The 24,506-nt window shown below is 36.2% G+C and overlaps 2 protein-coding genes across 5 annotated transcripts in view; one reads left to right on the top strand and one right to left on the bottom strand.

Annotated features, from left to right (window-relative positions):
* Window positions 1-24,189, top strand: part of LOC123523783 (serine/threonine-protein kinase ICK-like) — a 46,633-nt gene extending 22,444 nt beyond the window's left edge. The window contains exons 9-16 of one of the 3 annotated variants that reach the window (XM_053539573.1): window positions 8,621-8,866; window positions 9,204-9,415; window positions 9,768-9,877; window positions 15,085-15,195; window positions 16,648-16,833; window positions 17,279-17,399; window positions 17,930-17,989; window positions 18,935-24,189. In XM_053539573.1, the coding sequence (XP_053395548.1) occupies window positions 8,621-8,866; window positions 9,204-9,415; window positions 9,768-9,877; window positions 15,085-15,195; window positions 16,648-16,833; window positions 17,279-17,399; window positions 17,930-17,989; window positions 18,935-18,950 (1,062 nt within the window). In that variant the 3' untranslated portion in view covers window positions 18,951-24,189. The remainder of the gene's footprint in view (window positions 1-8,620; window positions 8,867-9,203; window positions 9,416-9,767; window positions 9,878-15,084; window positions 15,196-16,647; window positions 16,834-17,278; window positions 17,400-17,929; window positions 17,990-18,934) is intronic. The other 2 variants (XM_045301436.2, XM_053539574.1) reach the window with 2 other exon arrangements.
* LOC123557080 (uncharacterized) lies at window positions 208-7,668 on the bottom strand. Of its 2 annotated transcripts, XM_053539576.1 has the most exons (3): window positions 6,808-7,668; window positions 2,915-3,066; window positions 208-1,324 (listed from the first exon to the last, which is right to left on the bottom strand). In XM_053539576.1, exons 1-3 carry the CDS (start codon window positions 7,289-7,291, stop codon window positions 1,283-1,285), a joined length of 678 nt encoding a protein of 225 aa, XP_053395551.1. In that variant the 5' UTR covers window positions 7,292-7,668; the 3' UTR covers window positions 208-1,282. The 2 variants fall into 2 exon arrangements, with proteins under 2 accessions (XP_053395551.1, XP_053395550.1); XM_053539575.1 differs by having other exon boundaries at window positions 208-3,066.
* Window positions 24,190-24,506: the final 317 nt, after the last annotated feature.

The raw sequence follows: 24,506 nt of genomic DNA, 5'->3' as shown, positions 1-24,506 counted from the left end.
CTTGGTTTTAATTATATTTACTTATTCATCATTAGAACTTGATAAAAGTTCCATTACCATTCATTCAAAACATATAAGATTTAATAACAGAGGACTGTTAAAAAGTTGTTCATTAAATTAATTTTTTTAACAGTAATTGAATTAACTTTGCCAATGTAAATTAATTCATGCAGTTTCAGGTAACTTAGTTACAGCTAGAATATTTTATTATTTCATAAGTCGAAACAAAACAATTTCTATAACATATGACTTTTATTATTATTTCGTCAATGAATGAAACACAATCTGGAGTGCGTATACAATACACAATAGTAATCAGAGCCTCATTTATATAGTAAATGGTTGGAAGGTTATTGGCCGCTCAAGTAAGGGGGAAACAGACGTGAACGTGTTATTTATTTAATTAAAATTTTTAATGCGGACCGATGATTCATTAAGTGCAATATACCACAGACAAATCACCGCAATGGCAGCTGAATCGAAGATTTTATTCCTCGCCGAGTCGTCCTGCGTAAGAATAAAACCCCGATCCATGCCAAGTACGATGAGGCCATATACTGCAACCGTACGGGATTGCCATCCTTAGGGCAAAACCCGAATGCATTCCTCCATTCCAAACTATTTGGGTTGCCATTCCTTATGACAAGCCCGAACCATTCAATCCATTCCAACATACGGTCCATTTCCTATAGATTCCAATCAAGAACGCCAAAAGTAATGATTTCCTGAAATATGGCCTGCCTTCCCAGACGAGTGCTCCGTCTCGAGAATTGAGCCTTAAACAGGGTAAATTAACTAAGCACGTCTGTTCCCCCCTAAGAATTTAAGAATTTTGGCCAATAGAGCGACAAATTATTAAAATTTATACTTGCAACAATTAATACATATACAAAGTATTTTATAGTTATATATAGTTTAAATAAGACTGATGAATCTTACTTAGACCAATCCTTAGAAAATAAGTAACTTATAGTGTTGTTAGCAACAAACACATATACTGATAAGCTAGAGTTCACGTGGATCATAATAGCCATCGCTGGTATTGAAAGTTATAGCACATCCATATAAAGAATAATACACTTATATAGTAGTATCATTTCCTATAAAAAGTACCAGTCCTTCACGAGCGTACCAAACACATCACATGATAATAATACAGTTGTACGACATGTAACGCAATAGCACTGAACTGTCCTCACATATAACATCCGAGTAAAGAATGGTTTCTGTCCGTATATCTACTGGCTCGTGAGTTTTGATGGCCATCAATGTGCTCCACGTATCATTCTGACAGCTTGCAATTATTTGTATATAGATTACACTTCTGGAAATAAAGAAGTAAAGCAGCAGAGTGTTGTCAAATCAACATCGACATAAACATTCATTGCACATAAGGTTTCATATTTTATATCACTGTTTAGAGAGAAATTGTTTTCTTCCGCCTCACAAAATGGCTTAAAATTAAAAGTAGAAAAAAAAGGGTGCGGTGGGTGGGTTGCTAAATTTGACGCAGCTATTTGTTGACAGTGTAATCAAGGAAGATATCACGGTAATTTCGTGCTTTTATGCTGTCTTTAGAAGATAAATTGTTCATGGTAACAATGATTGGATTATTTATACCAAAACGTCTTTTCATTGGATGTATTTAGTTGTTTTTGAAATTGCTTAGCTACAACTGTATACCGACGTGTAATGGGGAACCAGTAATATTCTATAATTTTTATAAAACGACAAACACCGAGTAATCCCTGTTGCTAAGCAACCGCACCGACTTGGTACCGTATTTCTCCCAAAATGAATAAAATTATTTTAATTCTAAAATAATTTCTATTATTTCATAAGTCGAAACAAAACAATTTCTATAACATATGACTTTTATTATTATTTCGTCAATGAATGAAACACAATCTGGAGTGCGTATACAATACACAATAGTAATCAGAGCCTCATTTATATAGTAAATGGTTGGAAGGTTATTGGCCGCTCAAGTAAGGGGGAAACAGACGTGAACGTGTTATTTATTTAATTAAAATTTTTATTGCGGACCGATGATTCATTAAGTGCAATATACCACAGACAAATCACCGCAATGGCAGCTGAATCGAAGATTTTATTCCTCGCCGAGTCGTCCTGCGTAAGAATAAAACCCCGATCCATGCCAAGTACGATGAGGCCATATACTGCAACCGTACGGGATTGCCATCCTTAGGGCAAAACCCGAATGCATTCCTCCATTCCAAACTATTTGGGTTGCCATTCCTTATGACAAGCCCGAACCATTCAATCCATTCCAACATACGGTCCATTTCCTATAGATTCCAATCAAGAACGCCAAAAGTAATGATTTCCTGAAATATGGCCTGCCTTCCCAGACGAGTGCTCCGTCTCGAGAATTGAGCCTTAAACAGGGTAAATTAACTAATCACGTCTGTTCCCCCCTAAGAATTTAAGAATTTTGGCCACAAGAAATTGAGCGGAAAACTGTTCACGAAATTTCTCCCCCAATTCTTAAATAATCTTACAAGTGTTTAATTATGGCCTGTTTAATCTCATATAAGAAGAATTCTAAGCCTATATCATTCAAATGAACCCCGTCTTTGCGAAAAAAGTTTGTTTTGGCATCAATATCTGTTCTTATAACATCTACATTTCCTACATCTTTCAGTAACTGACGACCAATTCTGTTAACTCTTTTTCTTTTCTGTTCTATTCCGACCCAACCACCCGTAGCACCCTTCCAGATGCGGCGTTGTAAAATATCGACCCATATAATTACCGCATCTGGAAAAGCGTCACGCATGTAACTCAGTTCTTTCTTAATATAATCTTTTATGTCTAAGATTGACAAAGAAGATAAATCATTCCCACCTAAATGTATGAAAATAATTTTGGGGGGCGAGTTACAAAACAGCACCTGATATTCAACGGTATGTCGGAAATCATGCCAATGCAATCCACGCACTCCTAACCATGCTATTGTCGTATTCAGCTTTAAAGTTGGCTTGCTAGTTCCAGCCGCACGATTTCCCGCCCAGTACATTATTGAATCTCCCAGACACCATACATCTAAACATAAAGGAATAATGACAAATTGACGGGACAATAAATGTACCTGTATTATAAAATTCAATAATGCGGTACCAGTAAATTAAACAGTGGTATATTATAACGCATTATGTTGCTATTCAGTTGGTTACTAATTATAAGCTGCTTCATTTCACGTCAATTATACTTGTATAATTGTTCCGCTTATGACAGTATAATTGTTCCGCTTATGATAGAACAAACAGATGGCTTAAATCTATAACAGAAAATTGTCTTGATCCCTGACATCGTGACTAAAATTATTCTTTTTTAAAAAATTGACCATATATTTATTGCCTAATATAGAGCTTAAATGCACTACTTGACCAGCGGCCTAATTGTTTGATCACAGATGAAGGAGCCCCTTGTAGGCTTAGATCTGTTGCTCGGCCGATACGAAATGAGTGACTTTTCACCGATGTATTTGAGAAACTAGACCTACTGATACATTTAGTTAAGACGGCTGAAAATTGAGTTCTTGTAACGGGCGTTCCATTACTATGACAAAACAGCGGTCCTTGTACTTTTGGCCTTGAAAAAATGTAATCTAATAATGCAGATATCGGGCACAGATCGCCTGTTTGTTTTGGTATTTTAAGAAATACTGGGAACCTGCTTTGGTTCGTTTTTGAGTGACGTAATCTTATGACTACGTATTTGTTGTTTTGCATAAATGTGAGATCCGATAAGAATATTGCATGCTGTGTTTGCGTTGCGGATGCTACAACAAGTTCACCGATGCGAAACAGACCAAAATAAGCTAAAATAAATATTGATTTAAATAGTCTGTATTCATAAAAATCATAACATACATGAGAAAGGATCCCACATATTTCTGATAACATTCGTATTGTCATTGGTGCTCGGTTATCATTTTTACTGCGAGACCTATAGCAACCTTCTAACAATTTGCTTACAATGAAAATCCGACTAATATCAAAATAGCCATGTATTTTGTGACAAAATTTTATGCCAGCAATGTATGTAGAGATTGTTTTAGGTGATTGCCCTTTTTCAAAACAGTATGCCATGAATAGAATAATATGCTTGACAGGAATTGGCCACTGCGTATCTAAGTTGTAAAGGGATCTGAATTTTTCAAAAGCAGTGATGCCAGTTTGATACGTGAGACGAGTATTATGAGCTATTCCAGACTGCAAAAGTTGTCCAGCTCTAGATTGAAGGCGTTCCATAGAAATTCCGGAACCTGACATGGGGTGCTGTCTGCGTCTGGTGCTAGCTCCCGGAATCTGGTTAACTGAAACCGAGATAAAGCATCGCAGATGTCGTTTTGGTGACCAGGAAGGTGGCAACCTTTTATAAGTATATTTAATTTAAGACACCGTAAGGTAAGAATTCTAACAAGGCACATGACAAGGTCTGATTTGGAGGACAATTTATTCAAAATTTGAACTACTGCTATATTATCACAGTTGAATTTAATTTTCTTGTTCGCTAATTCATCTCCCCAAATAAACAATGCTACCACGATTGGAAATAGTTCTAGGACAGTAATGTCTGTCGTAATACCCGATAAATGCCAGGACACTGGCCACCTAGCGTTACACCAATGGCCCTGATAATAAATACCAAAGCCTAGTTGTTCGCCCCCAGCACTGTCAGAAAATAATTGCACATCTTCATTTGTGACCCAGAACCTATCGTGGAAAACGGAAATACCATTAAACTTTCGAAGGAATGTCAACCACATAGTCAAATCCTGTTTCACCTCATTTTTCAACCTAATGTGATGGTAGGGTTTAGTGAGACCGCAAACTGTATTTATTAGCCGGCGTATAAACGGCCTACCTACCACAATAGCCCTGCAGCAGAAATTCAGAGACCCTATCAACGACTGTACTTTCTTTAAAGTTGTTTTGGGGTGATGTAACATGTCTTCAATTTTTGAGATAATTTCTTCGATTTCGAAATGGGAATCCTTACAGACATGTCCCGGCTCGAAAGTTCAAGTCCCAAAAACGTAAGACACTCACAGGGACCTTCTGTCTTATCGTCTGCTAACGGTACCCCTAGCTCGGACATCGTTTCTTTAAAAAACAGTTAATATTTTTGAACAAGAATCTTGAGTTTTATTTCCCCTAAATAATCGTCTAGATAATGAATCAGTTTTCCCGATTTCATTTTCAGCTTGACACAAAATTCCAGAAATCTGGCAAAACGTTCAAAAGTAATACAGGAAATTGAGGCTCCAAATGGGAGCATTTTGTCCACAAAAAATCTGTTATTGAATTTGAAACCAAGTAGTTCCCAGTCCGCGGGACAGATCGGAATTAACCTATATGCGCTTTTTATATCGGATTTAAACAATTTGCAGTTGCGACCAAGAGCCTGTACCAAATTTACTGCCTCGTCAAAACGGGTGTATTGTACGGTACAGAGGGCCGGGTCGATATAATCATTTATAGATTCACAGGGTGGGTATGACAAATGATGTATCATTCTGTATTCCCCCGGAGATTTCTTTGGCACTAGTCCTAAGGGTGAAACAATTAAATTCGATACAAAATACGGATCTTGGAATGGTCCCGCCACGCGCCTAGCCTCAATTTCCTTTCTAATTTGCTTTTCTACAATGTCTGGTTTGAGTAAAACTGAACGTAGGTTATTAGCATCACGAGAAATCCTAGGACCAGAGTATTGAATAGAAAATCCATTCCTAAAACCATTTAGTAAGAAACTGGCTTCAGCTTTATCATAAAATTGTAAATAATATTCCAGAACGGATATATTTATCGGGGAAGGGGCTAAACTCTGAACATCTAAATTAGAGGGTTCGTTTTGACTTACTGATTGCTGCCCTTTACTTTCTGTTGTTTTGACCCCTAAAGAAACCTCTACCTCTTTGAAAGCCTCTACCTCGGAAGGGCCTTTGAAAAGCAGAGGTGTTGTTTATATTTCCCTGACTGTTAACTGATGGATTGCACTCAGCTTGAGGATGAGGCCCATTACATCTAGAACATACATGAGGGAATCTACAATGTGGCCATGAGCAACGACCAGCGTTAAAGTCCAAGCATGCAAACCTACTTTGTCTAACAGCAGGTGGAGTTGATGAGCTAGGCTTTGCAAGTGTACAACGCCACCATAGGTCGTTATTTATCTGTGACCACGGGGCGTGAGATATAGCTTGGCGAAGCCTAAATTGTTCATCATACGTTCTCCACGCAAAGCCAGGTTGACGCGTAGCACATTCACGGATGTTGTACATATAGTGCAATAATTCATATACTTGATCCGGTTGATTAGATAAATAAACAGATGCAAAAATAAGAAATGCGTCAGTCCATTTTTCAATGTTCGAGATATTTTCCTTACATTCTTTTTGAGAAGATATAATAAGGCCCTCTGAATTTAACTTAAACACTCCACCTTTGCAAAATTCTGACAACTCTATCGCTCCCTTAAGAAGTAGCGCTAAGTTAATATATTCTCCTCGACATATCTGCTGTTTTAGAGTAGTTGGCACGTGCACCGATAAATCATCGTGCGCTAGACGTATTATAGAGTTAGAATAACTGTTTGGTAGAATAGAGTTCGTCCCGTTTTGAAAATTATTTTCACAGACGGGTGAATGAAAGGCTGTATTACCCGCTTGATTCATAGAGCTACACCCATTTGATGTCAAATTTGAACTAATATTGTTTTGAGAAATTAAGCCAGAAGATCTTAAAATCTGTTCAAAATCTATAGTATTTGACCTACCGGCTTCTGTGTTTGTGATGGTATCATCCACCAGGTCCTCCAACTCCTCCGATGGCCGTTTCCGCCCTCGCTGTCGCTCAGGGTCCCGCTCCGCTGGGTGTTCCCGCTGTAACGCATGAATATCGCCAGCAGGGTGTTCCTGCTCTGCCCCTGGGATATTGCCAGCAAGGTGTTCCTGCTCGGCAACCGCCTGTGCTTCGTTGGCTCGGCCCCTAGCGATGTTAGCCCGTCTCCGCTCCGGCCTTTGTTCCCTCAGATTATCTGCCCCCGGGATATTGCCAGCAGGGTGATCCCGGTCGGCAACCGCACGTGCTTCATTGACTCTGTTTGCTCGACCCCTAGCGACATTAGCCTGTCTACGTTCCGGCCTTTGTTCCCTCAGATTTTGTGCTGCCCTATTTCTCAACACACGTTGGTTGATTCTTGGAGGACTCCTGGCTCTGTCCCTCCGTCGAGCTCTTCCTCCGCCCTGTCTACGTGGCATAATTTCTTATAAAAAACTTAAATAATTACTTGTTAAATCCTGTTTGCTAAATTTGACGCAGCTATTTGTTGACAGTGTAATCAAGGAAGATATCACGGTAATTTCGTGCTTTTATGCTGTCTTTAGAAGATAAATTGTTCATGGTAACAATGATTGGATTATTTATACCAAAACGTCTTTTCATTGGATGTATTTAGTTGTTTTTGAAATTGCTTAGCTACAACTGTATACCGACGTGTAATGGGGAACCAGTAATATTCTATAATTTTTATAAAACGACAAACACCGAGTAATCCCTGTTGCTAAGCAACCGCACCGACTTGGTACCGTATTTCTCCCAAAATAAATAAAATTATTTTAATTCTAAAATAATTTCTATTATGTCTCAGACAAAATGCTTTCTTGCTGTCCGACTGTCTGTCACAAAGTTTGACCATGCAAATCGTGCAACACCACTTGGCCAGTTCGCACTAAACTTAACAAAAATTATCAATGCCAAGCCTAATTGTGCATGTCATTGGCATTTTCCAGTTCAATGATTTTCAGCTGAGTTATGGCCCTTAATTCATCAAATTTTATGATGATGGATTTCCACCAAACTTCAAGGAGTGATCAGTGCCAAGCTTCATTATTCACATTTCTGGTTTGTTCCAGTTCAGTGATTTTCAGTGAAGTTATGGCCCTTGATTTGTCTTATTGTTACCATATCTGTGCAGCTGCTTTAATGCCACCTGCAGGAATTACATTATACTTCACAAAGTTGTCATTGCCAAGCCTAGGTGTGCATATCTTTAAATATTTTCAGATTTGATAGTTTTCATTAGAGTTATGGCCCTTGATTTGTCAAATTTTATGATGTTTTGGATGGATTTCCACCAAACCTTACAGGAGTGATCAGTGTCAAGTCTTAATATGCATATTATCAACATGTTCCTAATTAATGGATTTTACAAGATTTATTTCTATTTATTTATCTTTTTTATATTTCGGCTTCTTTTCTGAAATCATTAGGCAGATTTCTACCAGACTTTACTGGATCTATCAGTGCCAAGGTTAATTATGCATATCATCATGATGTTCCTACTCACTGATTTTTAGCAGAGTCATGACCCTTGCTTTGCCAAATTCTTTTATATCTGTGCTTCTGCTGTACCACTGATTAGGATTCCACCAAACTTCACGAGTTACAACTGCCAAGCCTGTGTATATCTTTGGAATGTTTTGGTTCAGTGATTTTCACTGGAGTTATTGCCCATGATTTTTGTCATTTTACAATTTTTGCTCGGTAAGTCATGGAAGACATGAAGAATGTTTTGTTTTCTGTTTCAGTGTTTAAGATATCAATATTTTCAAGTTGGCCAGAATCTTGGTACAACTATGCCATCCCCAGCTCGTCCCCCCGCCCAGCCCATTCACACACAATCATCTTACAAACCCCCAGAGAAGCCTAGCGTACCATCACCACAACATCACATGACAAATCGACCATTCCAAGAAAAGCCGACGATACCTAACCAACAACAACCAGTTGTGCCAAACTATCCTCAGAAACAGCAGCATAACCAGGATCTAGATGTAAGCCTTGTTGCATTTATTGTTTTACTGTTTTAGTTTTAAAATCATTTACTGATTCTTCTTAAATTACACTTAAAACACGCTTATTCTTCTTACTTTAAGATCAGAATTTATACCTTGTACTGTTTCAGATAACACCCTAATGAACAGTATTCATGACTGTTTCCATTTTGAACAGTAATTAGTGAATATAAGCAAAGATGAAACCATTGCCATATTTACCCAGTCTGCTTTGTTTAAACATTTACACTGGTTAGAATGTGGTCTCATGGTGTTTTTATTCTAAATTATGTATCATAATTCTTGAATATTAAAATATGAATTTTTATTACTCCAGGATCCTTTTCAAATGTCTGTAACAAAGAAACAAAGTGCAAGGAAACGTTGGGGTGGCGGTGTATCCGACACCTGGGATGATTTTGATGACCTAGATTTTGGTGTACCTCGTAAACAGAAAGCTGCACCAGTGAAACCATTACCTGGGATAGGTGGTAAACGAGAGGAAAAGAAGGAAAATATGTTTAATGATGATGAAGATGATTTCTTAGCGTAAGTAAAGTGCAAACCTTACAGTAAATGACAGTATTTAATATCTGTTTGATTAAATATTCACTGAATTTACACATCAGATGCCATATAATTATGTTTGGTACGTTTTAATAGTTCAAAATGATATTAAAATTCAGAGGAACATAGCGTTCTCTCCAATTCCTCAACTGTTATTTTGTAAAAGTTTCATGAATTGCTGAAATGAGATGTGTAAACTGAACTTTAAATATGAAATAATTATGCATGTACATAAAATTTATTTATTCTGCATTTAAAACCTTTTTTGAAGTGTTTACTAGCATTATAATTGTGTACAGTTCTGGTTTATTTGTAACATGTGTATATTTACCAGGAGTATATTAGGGAAAAAGTCATCGAAGGCTAACCAGCGGATACCTTCAGGTCGATCTCGAGAATCTTCTGCTAAACAACATTATCTCTCCAAGGCGAGGTATTTACCTGGTATGTATACAATCTTACACACATTTATCTCCCTTTAATATGGTTAATAAGCATACTAGCAGAGGGAGCAGATCTGTGTGGCAGATTCCTGAGTAGATTTCAGCAGGACATTGGTGCTGAAGTCATTCAAAAATGAATGATGTTTCTACACCATTTGTTCATAGTGGGTGTTTAGTAAAAGCAAAAATTTTATAAAAGGTTTGTACAACTTATATTCAAGCTGGTATAAATTTGAATAAGAAAATATAGAATGTTAAGCAAGAGTCTTCTGTTTGATTTTCCTAATCCATAATCAAGTTTTTCATGAATTTCTTTCTCATTTTGTAAGGACCACATATATTTTATACATTAAGCTGCAGTTGCAGTGTGGTTCTCAAATTAGATTTTTTTTTTTAATTTGAAGGTTTCTTGAATCATTTCAATTTTATTAGGAAAACTACATATAATTATGTTTTAGAGGACAAATGACTGGGTAAATTTGAATGTTTTATTCAAAATTTGACACAAAAGAAGTCACAGGAGTTTGATGTTTTTATGTGAGATATTCTGAATGTTTCATATGAATCATGGGAGAAACTGAGACAAAATTGCTGCCTTTTTACCAAAACAGCTACACATCAAACTACTATCCTGTCATTTTTTGACGATAAATTGATGTTTTAGAATCCAAAAGTTTTTTTTTTAAAAATTAATCTATCAATGATGGTTTTGTCAAATATTCAAAAGAGAAATCACAGAAGTACTTGTTAAAGAATATATGAATCCAACAGTAGGGTTGAAGACAGAATTGTTGTGACTTTTCATGTTCTATTATTGTAACTTTATTGTTAACTAGTGAACTAAAGTTCAAATACGTTAAAGGTACTGACCTCCAGATTTTGGCTAAAAAAAATTTATTTTTTTTAAAATTGAAGTTTAGTCATATTATGAACATTAGAAAATGAGTTTTCTTAAAACTGCCAATCAAGAGAAAAAAACTTAAGCCAGGAATCAAACCTAGGCTGCCAAGGAATTAAAAACATTCCTGCCTTCAGGACCAATACCCCACGGAGGGATATATGTATTTAATGATCGTTAAATATAAGTATTTATAATTAAGGCAGTTTACCTCAAGAAACCTGTTACAAACACTTTTTAGCTCACCTGTCACAAAGTGACAAGGTAAGCTTTTGTGATCGCGCGGTGTCCGTCGTCCGTCAGTCCGTGCGTGCGTCCGTAAACTTTTGCTTGTGACCACTCTAGAGGTCACATTTTTCATGGGATCTTTATGAAAGTTGGTCAGAATGTTCACCTTGATGATATCTAGATAAAGTTCGAAACTGGGTCACGTGCCATCAAAAACTAGGTCAGTAGGTCTAAAAATAGAAAAACCTTGTGACCTCTCTAGAGGCCATATATTTCATGAGATGTTCATGAAAATTGGTCAGAATGTTCACCTTGATGATATCTAGGTCAAGTTCGAAACTGGGTCACGTGCCTTCAAAAACTAGGTCAGTAGGTCTAAAAATAGAAAAACCTTGTGACCTCTCTAGAGGCCATATATTACACAAGATCTTCATGAAAATTGGTCAGGACGTTCACCTTGATGATATCTAAGTCAAGTTCGAAACTGGGTCACGTGCCTTCAAAAACTAGGTCAGTAGTTCAAATAATAGAAAAACCTTGTGACCTCTCTAAAGGCCATATTTTTCATGGGATCTGTATGAAAGTTGGTCTGAATGTTCATCTTGATGATATCTAGGTCAAGTTCGAAACTGGGTCACGTGCGTTCAAAAACTAGGTCAGTAGGTCTAAAAATAGAAAAACCTTGTGACCTCTCTAGAGGCCATATATTTCATGAGATCTTCATGAAAATTGGTCAGAATGTTCATCTTGATGATACCTAGGTCAGATTCGAAAGTGGGTCACGTGCCATCAAAAACTAGGTCAGTAGGTCAAATAATAGAAAAACCTTGTGACCTCTCTAAAGGCCATATTTTTCATGGGATCTGTATGAAAGTTGGTCTGAATGTTCATCTTGATGATATCTAGGTCAAGTTTGAAAGATCATCATGTGCGGTCAAAAACTAGGTCAGTAGGTCTAAAAATAGAAAAACCTTGTGACCTCTCTAGAGGACATACTTGTGAAAGGATCTCCATAAAAATTGGTCAGAATGTTCATCTTGATGATATCTAGGTCAAGTTCGAAAGTGGGTCACGTGCTCTCAAAAAGTAGGTCAGTAGGTCAAATAATGAAAAAACATTGTGACCTCTCTAGAGGTCATATTTTTCTTGGGATCTGTATGAAAGTTGGTCTGATTGTTTATCTTGATGATATATAGGTCAAGTTTGAAACTGGGTCAACTGCGATCAAAAACTAGGTCAGTAGGTGTTGAAATAGAAAAACCTTGTGACCTCTCTAGAGGCCATACCCTTGAATGGATCTTCATGAAAATTGGTCAGAATGTTCATCTTGATGATATCTAGGTCAAGTTTGAAACTGGGTCACGTGCGTTCAAAAACTAGTACAGTAGGTCAAAAAATAAAAAAACCTTGTGACCTCTCTAGGCCATACTTTTCATGGGATCTGTATGAAAGTTGGTCTGAATGTTCATCTTGATGATATCTAGGTCAGGTTTGAAACTGGGTCAACTGCGGTCAAAAACTAGGTCAGTAGGTCTAAAATTAGAAAAATCTTTTGACTTCTCTAGAGGCCATATTTTTCAATGGATCTTCATGAAAATTGATCTGAATGTTCACCTTGATGATATCTAGGTCAGTTTCAAAACTGGGTCACGTGCGGTCAAAAACTAGGCCAGTAGGTATAAAAATAGAAAAACCTTGTGACCTCTCTAGAGGCCATATTTTTCATGAGATCTTCATGAAAACTAGTGAGAATGTTCACCTTGATGATATCTAGATAAAGTTCAAAACAGGGTCACGTACCTTCGAAAACTAGGTCAATAGGTCAAATAATAGAAAAACCTTGTGACCTCTCTAGAGACCATATTTTTAAATGGAATCTCATGAAAATTGGTCAGAATTTTTATCTTGATAATATCTAGGTCAAGTTCAAAACTGGGTCACATGAGCTCAAAAACTAGGTCACTGTGTCAAATAATAGAGAAAACGACGTCATACTCAAAACTGGGTCATGTGGGAAGAGGTGAGCGATTCAGGACCATCATGGTCCTCTTCTTAATGTTTGGTCGGGTTTTCGAAGAAAAATCTGTCTTGTAGATTAGGGCTGTCTGGGCTGGCGGGTGGATGGATGAGATAATGAGTTTTGCTCACTCAGTATCTAGACAAGTGTTTCACCTAGGACCTTGAAACTCCATAGGTTTGTTCTTCTTGATGTGAACATGACCACGATTGATTTTGGGGTCACTTGGTCAAAGGTCAAGGTCACAGGGACCTAAACATTGAAAATTGTTTCCGCTCAATATCTGGACAAGTATTTCACCTAGGACCTTGAAACTTAGCGTGTATGTTGGTCTTGATGTGTACATGACCCCTATAAATTTCGGGGTCAAAGGTTAAGGTCACAGGGATATAAACATTGTAAATGGTGTTTTTTAGTTCACCTGTCACATAGTGACAAGGTGAGCTTTTGTGATCGCGCAGCGTCCGGCGTCCGTCGTCCGTGCGTGCGTCCGTCCGTGCGTGCGTGCGTAAACTTTTGCTTGTGACCACTCTAGAGGTCACATTTTTCATGGGATCTTTATTAAAGTTGGTCAGAATGTTCATCTGGGTGATATCTAGGTCAAGTTCGAAACTGGGTCATGTGCGGTTAAAAACTAGGTCAGTAGGTCAAATAATAGAAAATCCTTGTGACCTCTCTAGAGGCCATATTTTTCAATGGATCTTCATGAAAATTGGTCAGAATGTTCACCTTGATGATATCTAGGTCAAGTTCGAAACTGGGTCACGTGCCTTCAAAAACTAGGTCAGTAGGTCTAAAAATAGAAAAACCTTGTGACCTCTCTAGAGGCCATATATTTCATTGGATCTTCATGAAAATTGGTCAGAACGTTCACCTTGATGATATCTAGGTCAAGTTCGAAACTGGGTCACGTGCCGTCAAAAACTAGGTCAGTAGGTCAGATAATAGAAAAACCTTGTGACCTCTCTAAAGGCCGTATTTTTCATGGGATTTGTATGAAAATTGGTCTGAATGTTCATCTTGATGATATCTAGGTCAAGTTTGAAACCGGGTCAACTGCGGTCAAAAACTAGGTCAGTAGGTCAAATGATAGAAAATCCTTGTGACCTCTCTAGAGGTCATATTTTTCATGGGATCTGCATGAAAGTTGGTCTGAATGTTCATCTTGATAATATCTAGGTCAAGTTCGAAACTGGGTCAACTGCGGTCCAAAACTAGGTCAGTAGGTCTAAAAATAGAAAATTCTTGTGACCTCCCTGGAGGTCATATTTTCCATGGGATCTGTATGAAAATTGGTCAGAATGTTCATCTTGATGATATCTAGGTCAAGTTCGAAAGTGGGTCACGTGCCATCAAAAAGTAGGTCAGTAGGTCAAATAATGAAAAAACGTTGTGACCTCTCTAGAGGCCATATTTTTCATGGGATCTGTACGAAAGTTGGTCTGAATGTTTTTCTTGATGATATCTAGGTCAAGTTTGAAACTGGGTCAACTGCGATCAAAAACTAGGTCAGTAGGTCTTGAAATAGAAAAACCTTGTGACCTCTCTAGAGGCCATACCCTTGAATGGATCTTCATGAAAATTGGTCAGAATGTTCACCTCGATGATATCTAGGTCAAGTTTGAAACTGGGTCACATGCCTTAAAAAACTAGGTCAATAGGTCAAATAATAGAAAAACCTTGTGACCTCTCTAGAGACCATATTTTTCAATGGATCTTCATGAAAATTGGTCAGAATTTTTATCTTGATAATATCTAGGTCAAGTTCAAAACTGGGTCACATGAGCTCAAAAACTAGGTCACTATGTCAAATAATAGAAAAAACGACGTCATACTCAAAACTGGATCATGTGGGAAGAGGTGAGCGATTCAGGACCATCATGGTCCTCTTGTCTTACTTTCTGTAGTAACGTTTCAAAGCTTTCTGAAAAAATACAGCATTAATTACCTGATACCTAAAACTTTTCCCTTTTTATGTTGTTGTATGATCTGGAGATCAGTGCCTTTAAACAAATAGTGTAATTAGTTGTAGCTGTGCTTAGATAGATTGCTTGTTGCTTGCTAGGTATAGCAGCTCCGTTTAACAAGAAAAACAGCAATGCTGCCTTAATTACTGTACAGGGCCACAAACCTGCGGTAGTTAAGCCCCTTGAATATTGGACCAATCCAGAATCTGGTAAACAATGGTGCACATAGGCTGTCAGAAGTCTATCATTTATAGATGGGCATGCACACATTGTGATAAATGGCTGAAAGAATGACTAATATGGTTGTTGTAAAATGAGAAGAAGAAAAAAATGAAAAAAAAAAAATAATTTGTTGTCATGTGTTTTGAGACATGAAATCTCATGCTATGAAATAATTTTAATGTTAAAATATATATTTGGCCCTTCTTTTGATATTTTCAGATTTTCATTTTTTGCCTAAGCATAATTGAATGATTGAAAAGTTTCTCATAACATTTTGAAGAAGAAAGTCATTGAATTGAAAAAAGAAACATGTGTCAGTGAAGTTTTACTTACAAATGTACAATAGGGTACAATGTGGTGTCTTGTTTTCTGTCAAAACTGTTTCATTGATCATCTTAAAAACCAATCATCTTTCAGACCATTTCTTTCTCTTTTTTTTTGCAATTTTATCTATCCTGCCTACAGGTCGTAGAGGTTACAGTCAGTTGGAGGGATTGACTCAAAATTTTGTCTGCACTTAAGACAGTTTCTGCTTGAAACCATTCATTATTGTTTATAAGGTTTTTGTGATGTGATTGTATGTTACCGCATGTTTGTTATGTCTAACTTGGGTTACATGATTCAAAGCTACATGTAGTATACCAGTTGTGAACCAACACAAAAATTGTGTTCATGTTTCATAAACTTGCATGTACCTCAGTTATTTTAGATGAAATACATTTTTTTCCATTCTGTTTAATATTTTATAGCTTCTTGCTATTGTCCAATCAGAGATTCACATTTGAACCATGTGACCGTACAATACATTACTGTTTTGGATACAGTATATTACATATTGTACAATGTATAAATTCCTGTGCTAAAAAAAAAATTAAAAGCTAAAGCTGTTGATTGTTAAACATTTCTGGATGGAAATCAACAGCAATAAGTATTTCTTCACTTTTATATAGGTATGTTTTAAGTCATTTCTGTTACATTGATCTATAGGCTGTGCTGTAATTAACTGTTCTTGTTTTTGTTTGTTTTTTTTTCACCAAGAAAAATAGGCATACGATAAAAATCTTGTTTCACAGGGTTTTAGTAGAGTACGTAATAGAGCTTGAAGTGAATCAAGCCGAAAAATCATGTTTAACTCGCTATGATTTTGCTCAGATATATATCAATGAATTGTACTGTACAGTATTAAATAACATAATGATAATGAAAAATGTCCTACAGTATTTTAGCTTTAGTTACTACTGGTAGGTTTTTATGCATTAAGAATGTCTAGGTTAATGCAAATCACAGAATATTTCAAATGATCTTCGGATTTTTGCACAGATTATCTATTTTTCTCTATGTGTTAGGTACTGTATGTAAAGTTGTAATGCTACTAGTAACAGACTCGTAGTTTTAAAATATTGGTTATGTTAGTATGACTTATTTTGTCTTATTTTTAGGAATAAATCCCAAAAGTAGTTCAAGGAAGGAATCAGGAGGACCAAGTCTAGGTCCAAGCACCTGGGGCAGTCCGGCCATGAACAAACCAAGCGGTATGAACATAGGACGGGCGAACCAAGGGTTAGCGGGTAATCAGGGATCACCATCATATGTACCTTCATTCTTGTCTAGTAATAAACCTAACAGTAAGTATTGTTTTCATACTGTGAAATCAGTACATTTTGTGGGGGACTTACTTTCATTGATCAACCCGTGAAATCGGATACAATTCCGATTAATTTTATCTGTTACCTTTACCTTGCTAAATTTTTAAAATGGACTAGTCTGTCATTCAGTTTTGGCAGCACCACTTAATGTTCAAAGGGGTGTTCACTGAAAATTTACTGACTGAATTGCAAACAGTGCAGACCAAGATCAGCCTTCATGTATGTGCAGGCTGATCTTGGCCTGCACTGATCACATAGAATCGTTGCCAGCAGGCTAAAGGTTAAAAGTTAAAAAACAAATATAAACCAGTTTTAGGAAAAATATAGTTGTTATCTAAATTGTTTTACTAGAACTAATTAATTACCATAAATAATTTGAACAAACTTCTGAAATTTTTATTGAAAAGAATTTGTGTTTTTGCAGATTATTCTAATGTAAGTTGGAAGCGGGCACAGCCAGCTCCTCTGTCATTAAACAAGAATTCTGCGGGCTACAGACAACCAGTGGGTGGGGCAGCAGCTGGGAGAACAGACTGGGCAGCTAAGTATGTTGGCTAACATATTTGATTGTATTGAATGTAACAATGATACAGTCAGTGTAGCTTCTTGATAACAACCTGTTTCTACCAGTTCTCTAAAAATATGTATGATTGTCCAGCAAACCCCACTTTAATGATCATTCTTTCACTGAGGATTGTCAGTTGAGAACTATAGGTAGCTGTTTGTAGTGGCTTTCAAACAGACACAGTGATAAACTAAGTTAAACTGCAATGTCTTGGATGAAATAGAAAAAAAAATTATTAAGTCAGATTTATGGGCGTTCTGAAAATACTCCGTCAAGAACTAAATCAGATTCTTTGTGACAATGTATCAACCAAATATCTGCATTGTTTGTGATGTACAAAGGTGAATTTTTATGCACACATGAACTCTTAACAACTTGACTCAATGTGGGTATCTTACAAATTCTACAGAAAAATCTATCTGTTTCTTCTTCTCTCTCTATGTCTTTTTCTTTCTTTGTTTCTTCTGTATGACATTTCTTCTTTCTCTCTTCTCTGTTCTCCTGTAACAGTTCAAGTAGCCCTCTACATGTCTGTAACAGCTCTTCATCAAGGCCAAATTGGTTCAGAAAGTAAGTGTTCTGTACTACACACAGTCAACAGAATTTAACTGAAATTTGCAATCTTTCCAAATAACATGTACAGTCAAACTTCAATTATTCAAATTTGACAGGACCGGCAGACTTTATTCGAGTTACCAGTAGTTTGAGCCACCGAACAATATACATTATAAAGAGATTTGAATTAACTAAGTCTGAGCGAACAAAGTCTGGCTGTACATATAAGTTATATTAATGCAACATATAAAACCTGTTTCACAGTTCAGCTTATATATGTATGTTTGTTGCAATAAAAAGTTAAATACATTTATAAAAATATAAGGACTGTTGTGTTACTGACAAAGTTATGTAGTAATGTTGAAAGGTTGCAGTAAACCTGTTAGAGAAATTGAGAATGTAAACAGACATCTAAAGTACAGCTAATATTCAGACATATGACCCGCGCCAAGAGAAAAGCACCATAGTGGCTTTGTAAACAGCATGGATCCTGACCAGCCTGCACATCCGCGCAGTCTGGTCAGGATCTATACTGTTCGCTTTCAAAGCCTATTGCAATTAGAGAAAGAAGCATGGATCCTGACCAGACTGCATGGATGTGCAGGCTGGTCTGGATCCATGCTGGTCGCAAAGTCACTATGTTGTTTTTCTCATGGCACGGTTCATATATGTAAGCATATGCTTCTGAGCAGAGAAAAGATGTATGAAATTAAACAGATCTGGAAGTCTCAGAAAAACCTTGTGTGAAATCTCACTGAATCTTATAATAACAAAATGAGATCATGTTTAGCTTTGATGGCATTGTGGACTTTACTTACTGTGAGTGTTTGACCATTGACTGTAATATGTGATTTCAAAAGAAAAAGGTCAGTAATGATTCTGTTTGTATTATTTCTTTGTTTCAATTGAAAACAGAATCAAATATTGTTTATCATTTCAAGAAATTATTTTATTTTTCAGATACTTGAAGTCATGATCATTTATTTCATCAAGGGACAAAACTCTTCATCAACAATCATTATTCCAACTGGGTAGTCATTTAACAGTTATCTCCCTTGGAAAAGTTTTTCCAGAATGGATTCTGGTGTAAATTTCAGGCTTTGTGAAAAATTTGTGGAACAGAAATTGTGTTGTTATTTGAAACCTTGACTACAAGACAATCTTCATGAGATGCATTTGATGTAAATTCTTTCAATGTGAAATTTTATTCCATGACCTGCAACATGGCAGTTTTTTGTCCTTTTAATTGTTTATATATGTAAAATACAATAATACATGTATATATTGTTAAAGAGAAAAGATATATAAACTGTGATTTGTTTTAATTGAATTTAATCATGTTTTAATTGAAACTGAAATATTTATTACTGTAATGTACATGTATGGAAGTTACAGTTCCACTCTCACAGTTTTACACAGTAAAGTTCTTGCCTTAGATGCCAAAGTATCATTTATGAGGTATGTTTATATGCAAGTTCCCTGATCTCTGTTTTACTGATGAATTAATTAGAGATGTCAATGTGCCTTTAAATTATTGAAATTCTTGTTATTCATTGTAAAAACCAATTGTAAATGGTTTTATTTTTAATTTCAGCTTGCTTATCTGCTACTTTTAAAGCATACATAAGAAAGATATTTTAAAAAATGCACATTGCATTAAATTTACCTCATATATGGTATTGTACTAACACCATTTATTACATTCAACATTAGATCTAGGTAGGGTGAAGGATCCAGTCCACTTTGTGGTAGTATTTTAAAAGAGAAACAAGATATTCATAGGAAGTTAAGTGTAAGCTGTCCATAAAATGTACTGGGGCTTGTATTTGACCTGTTTGTGCCAGAGTGTATGGATAGTACAGTCCTACACCTAAGTAAATGATATGATTTATACCTGGTTGCACGCCCATCGTAGCTCACATTAATGTGGGTGGGGTAGACCTGTATACTTACAGTTATAAGGAATAGACTCCTTAAGGGCTGAAACCAAATAAATGCATTTGATAGTTAGAAAGTTTTCCTTTTATTTTCTTATTAATATATATAGTGTTATTATGTCCAGAAAATGTTATTTTATTTCATGTTAACATCAGTTGTTAGTGCAACTGTTAAAACATAAAAACAATTGTGGTCTGTCTAAATCTGTATCTGTAGATCTAGTTAAAATTTACTGCTTTAATCCCAGATTCTGAATTTTAATTCCAATATGGCCATATTAAAAGCATATTTAAAACAATAATTTAAAGCTGTAAGTGCTGGTCAAAGAATGTTGCATTTTGGGTCGTTATCATTGAGTCGAGCAGTTTTCCCCGTTTATTAATTTGTTGTTTTGTTGTAGAATATTTAAATATATATATTCTCTGTATTTAGACCAGTAACTTTCTAAATTATTTTGTATTGATTATTGTAAAAAGTTTTTTCCCCAATGAATCTCTTCTTAATTTAATTTTGAATATTTGTGCAAGATTTAACTTTGTAAGATTGTACAGGAAGAAGAATTACAGCTGACTATTAATTGATATTCTGTGAATATTACATTTTTAGCTCGACTATATGAAGAATAGGGGAGCTATCCTACTCGCCCCGGCGTCTGTGTTAGGGTTAGCGTGAGCGTTGGCGTCACACAAATGTTAAAGTTTTCAAAGTCCATTGAGATATTGCTTTCATATTTTGCATACTTGTTTACCATCATGACCCCAGTCTGTAAAAAGGAGGAGGCAGCTCTATCAAGCATTTTGACTGAATTATGGCCCCTTTTCGACTTAGAATAAATGTTAAAGTTTGCGTACCACCCCAAACATTTTCAAAGTCCATTGAGATATTGCTTACATATTTTGCTTACTTGTTAACCATCATGACCCCAGTCTGTAAAAAGGAGGAGGCAACTCTATCAAGCATTTTATCGGAATTATGGCCCCTTTTCGACTTAGAATAAATGTTAAAGTTTGCGTACCACCCCAAATATTTTCAAAGTCCATTGAGATATTGCTTTCATATTTTGCATACTTGTTTACCATCATGACCCCAGTCTGTAAAAAGGAGGAGGCAACTCTTTCAAGCATTTTACCGGAATAATGGCCCCTTTTCAACTTAGAATAAATGTTAAAGTTTGCGTACCACCCCAAATATTTTCGAAGTCCATTGAGGTATTGCTTTCATATTTTGCGTACTTGCTTACCATCATGACCCCAGTCTGTAAAAAGGAGGAGGCAACTCTATCAAGCATTTTGACTGAATTATGGCCCCTTTTTGACTTAGAATATGCTTACTGTAATGTTAAAGTTTTACTCATTGCTTATATTATACTATCAAGCACTGAGAATAGTCGAGCGCGCTGTCCACTGACAGCTCTTGTTTATATTATAAATGTTTCTAATTCTGGTGAATCTCTTCTGGAATATTAGAATGACAGTTCCTATGAAATATTTCTGTGAGATTTAACTAATATAAATGTTACTGCAATGAAATACTAGATGGCAGATTAAAAATCTTCTGTGATTTTTACTTTTTCATCAGTGTGAACTTATACAAGTTTGTGATGTAAGTATCAGTATAAATTAAAAGTAAAGTTGATGTTTTTATGTAGGTTTATTTGTTTTGTAAAATACTATTTAAGAGGAAAAGGCACCTAGGAAAAAATATATATATATATATAAATTGGGGTCATAAACTTGTATTGTTAATTAATGCAGAATAGTTTAGGTTGTTAAAAATGGTCAGTGAGTCTGTGATATGTATGTAGTTACCAATTTTAATTTTTAGCTCACCTGTCACATAGTGACAAGGTGAGCTTTTGTAATCACGCAGCGTCCGTCGTCCGTGCGTACGTCCGTCCGTAAACTTTTGCTTGTGACCACTCTGGAGGTCACATTTTTTGTGGGATCTTTATGAAAGTTGGTCAGAATGTTCATCTTGATGATATCTAGGTCAAGTTTGAAACTGGGTCACGTGCCATCAAAAACTAGGTCAGTAGGTCTAAAAATAGAAAAACCTTGTGACCTCTCTCGAGGCCATATATTTCAAAAGAGCTTCATGAAAATTGGTCAGAATGTTCACCTTGATGATATCTAGGTCAAGTTCGAAACTGGGTCACGTGCCGTCAAAAACTAGGTCAGTAGGTCTAAAAATAGAAAAACCTTGTGACCTCTCTAGAGGCCGTATATTCCACAAGATCTTCATGAAAATAGGTCAGAACGTTCACCTTGATGATATCTAGGTCAAGTTCATACTGGGTCACATGCCATCAAAAACTAGGTCAGTAGGTCTAAAAATAGAAAAACCTTGTGACCTCTCTAAAGGCCATATATTTCATGAGATCTTCATGAAAATTGGTCAGAATGTTCACCTTGATAATATCTAGGTCAGGTTTGAAAGTGGGTCAACAGCCGCCAAAAACTAGGTCAGTAGGTCAAATAATAGAAAAACCTTGTGACCTCTCTAGAGGCCATATTTTTCATGGCATTTGTATGAAAGTTGGTCTGAATGTTCATCTTGATGATATCTAGGTCAAGTTCGAAACAGGGTCACGTGCCATCACAAAATTAGGTCAGTAGGTCAAATAATAGAAAAACCTTGTGACCTCTCTAAAGGCCATATTTTTCATGGGATCTGTATGAAAGTTGGTCTGAATGTTCATCTTGATGATATCTAGGTCAAGTTCGAAACAGGGTCATGTGTGGTCAAAAACTAGGTCAGTAGGTCTAAAAATAGAAAAACCTTGTGACCTCTCTAGAGGCCATACTTGTGAATGGATCTCCATAAAAATTGGTCAGAATGTTCATCTTGATGATATCTAGGTCAATTTCGAAACTGGGTCACATGCCGTCAAAAAGTAGGTCAGTAGGTCAAATAATGAAAAAACGTTGTGACCTCTCTAGAGGCCATATTCTTCATGGGATCTGCATGAAAGTTGGTCTGAATGTTTATCTTGATGATATATAGTTCAAGTTTGAAACTGGGTCAACTGCGATCAAAAACTAGGTCAGTAGATCTTGAAATAGAAAAACCTTGTGACCTCTCTAGAGGCCATACCCTTGAATGGATCTTCATGAAAATTAGTGAGAATGTTCACCTTGATGATATCTAGGTCAAGTTCAAAACAGGGTCATGTACCTCTGAAAACTAGGCCAATAGGTCAAATAATAGAAAAACCTTGTGACCTCTCTAGAGACCATATTTTTCAATTGGTCAGAATTTTTATCTTGATAATATCTAGGTCAAGTTCAAAATTGGGTCACATGAGCTCAAAAACTAGGTCACTATGTCAAATAATAGAAAAAAACGACGTCATACTCAAAACTGGGTCATGTGGGAAGAGGTGAGCGATTCAGGACCATCATGGTCCTCTTGTTTACCATTTCAATAATGTACAGTCATGAAAAAACCTGAGGTCAGTGCAAACGGTTGTCAACTTTTTTCAGTCACATTTATTCACCTGCTGTTTACATAAACTATTTCTTGTTTTTGTCATGTAAACAAATTATTTCACTAAGCTTGTTTGCAATTAATTTCAGTTTCATTTGATCAGATGTAAAGGTACATATTCATCAGAAAATGTTGTTACGTGTAAGTAACAGATTTCAACTTTATCATGTACAGTCAGACAGCATGTACAGTGTTTGACACCTTCCCGTATTTCTGAGTCCGTCCAGTGACCTTGTATTAATGTTGACATTTTTTTGTGTATTTATGTTGAAATTCTTGTATATAAAGAAGTTAGACTTCTTTCCTCTTGTTTAACTAGACTGGTTCCATTTAACTAGAACAGTTTAAGAAGTCGAGGCGTTGGTCCAGACAGATCTTGCAAAACTGAGAATAGGAAAGTAAAATAATACAGCATTGTGTCAGAAACTACGAGTCAAGCACTTTGTAGTTGGCCAACACTGGCTGTCCCCTTAAAAAGGGAAACGATTACCTTTTTAGCAACTTGGTATTTGGACCTTTTTGCGGGAAATCATGGTAAAATGCAGCTCAATCATTAGTAGTTTTTAACAAGAAAAAAAAATAATTTACATCTTTTTATTGATTTTTTTTTTTTAAATGAAAGTATGTGTTAGTTTGTTTATTGACCAGCCCTGGTTATGTATGGATGTACATTTTTAGTTTATCATTTTACAACATGACAATGTTAAACTTTGACATCACAAGAAAGCTGTTATACCGTTGTAAACACATTACAATAGAATATAAAAGAATAAAAAGTGCCTCCAAATGTTGTCATCTTTATTATGTTTTCAGTTTCTAACCACTGACCCTAGCAAGTGATGAAAAGATTGAAAAGGTCCTCAAATTTTCCATATATAAAGGAGGGATTTCTGGCCTAGCAGTTTGTCATTGGTTTTGTATCACCTGCCACTCTCTATTGTGGAATCAAAGCCTTGTTTGGGGTGTTGAATTCTTTCATGCGGGGAAGTCATCCAGCAGGCTGACAAGATTCAGTGGTTCTACCCAGGTGTATGCCTATGTCTGAAAAAAAATACCAGGTACGACACAAGCCTTCCAGGAGGAAAGTTGCCATTTGACCTTAATTTGT

The sequence above is a fragment of the Mercenaria mercenaria genome, chromosome 3 (genome assembly GCF_021730395.1).
Source record: "Mercenaria mercenaria strain notata chromosome 3, MADL_Memer_1, whole genome shotgun sequence".
In the NCBI taxonomy this organism is placed as follows: Eukaryota; Metazoa; Mollusca; class Bivalvia; order Venerida; family Veneridae; genus Mercenaria; species Mercenaria mercenaria.
The sequence above is the reverse complement of the archived record's forward strand: the minus strand, read 5'-3'. Positions and strand labels throughout refer to the sequence as shown.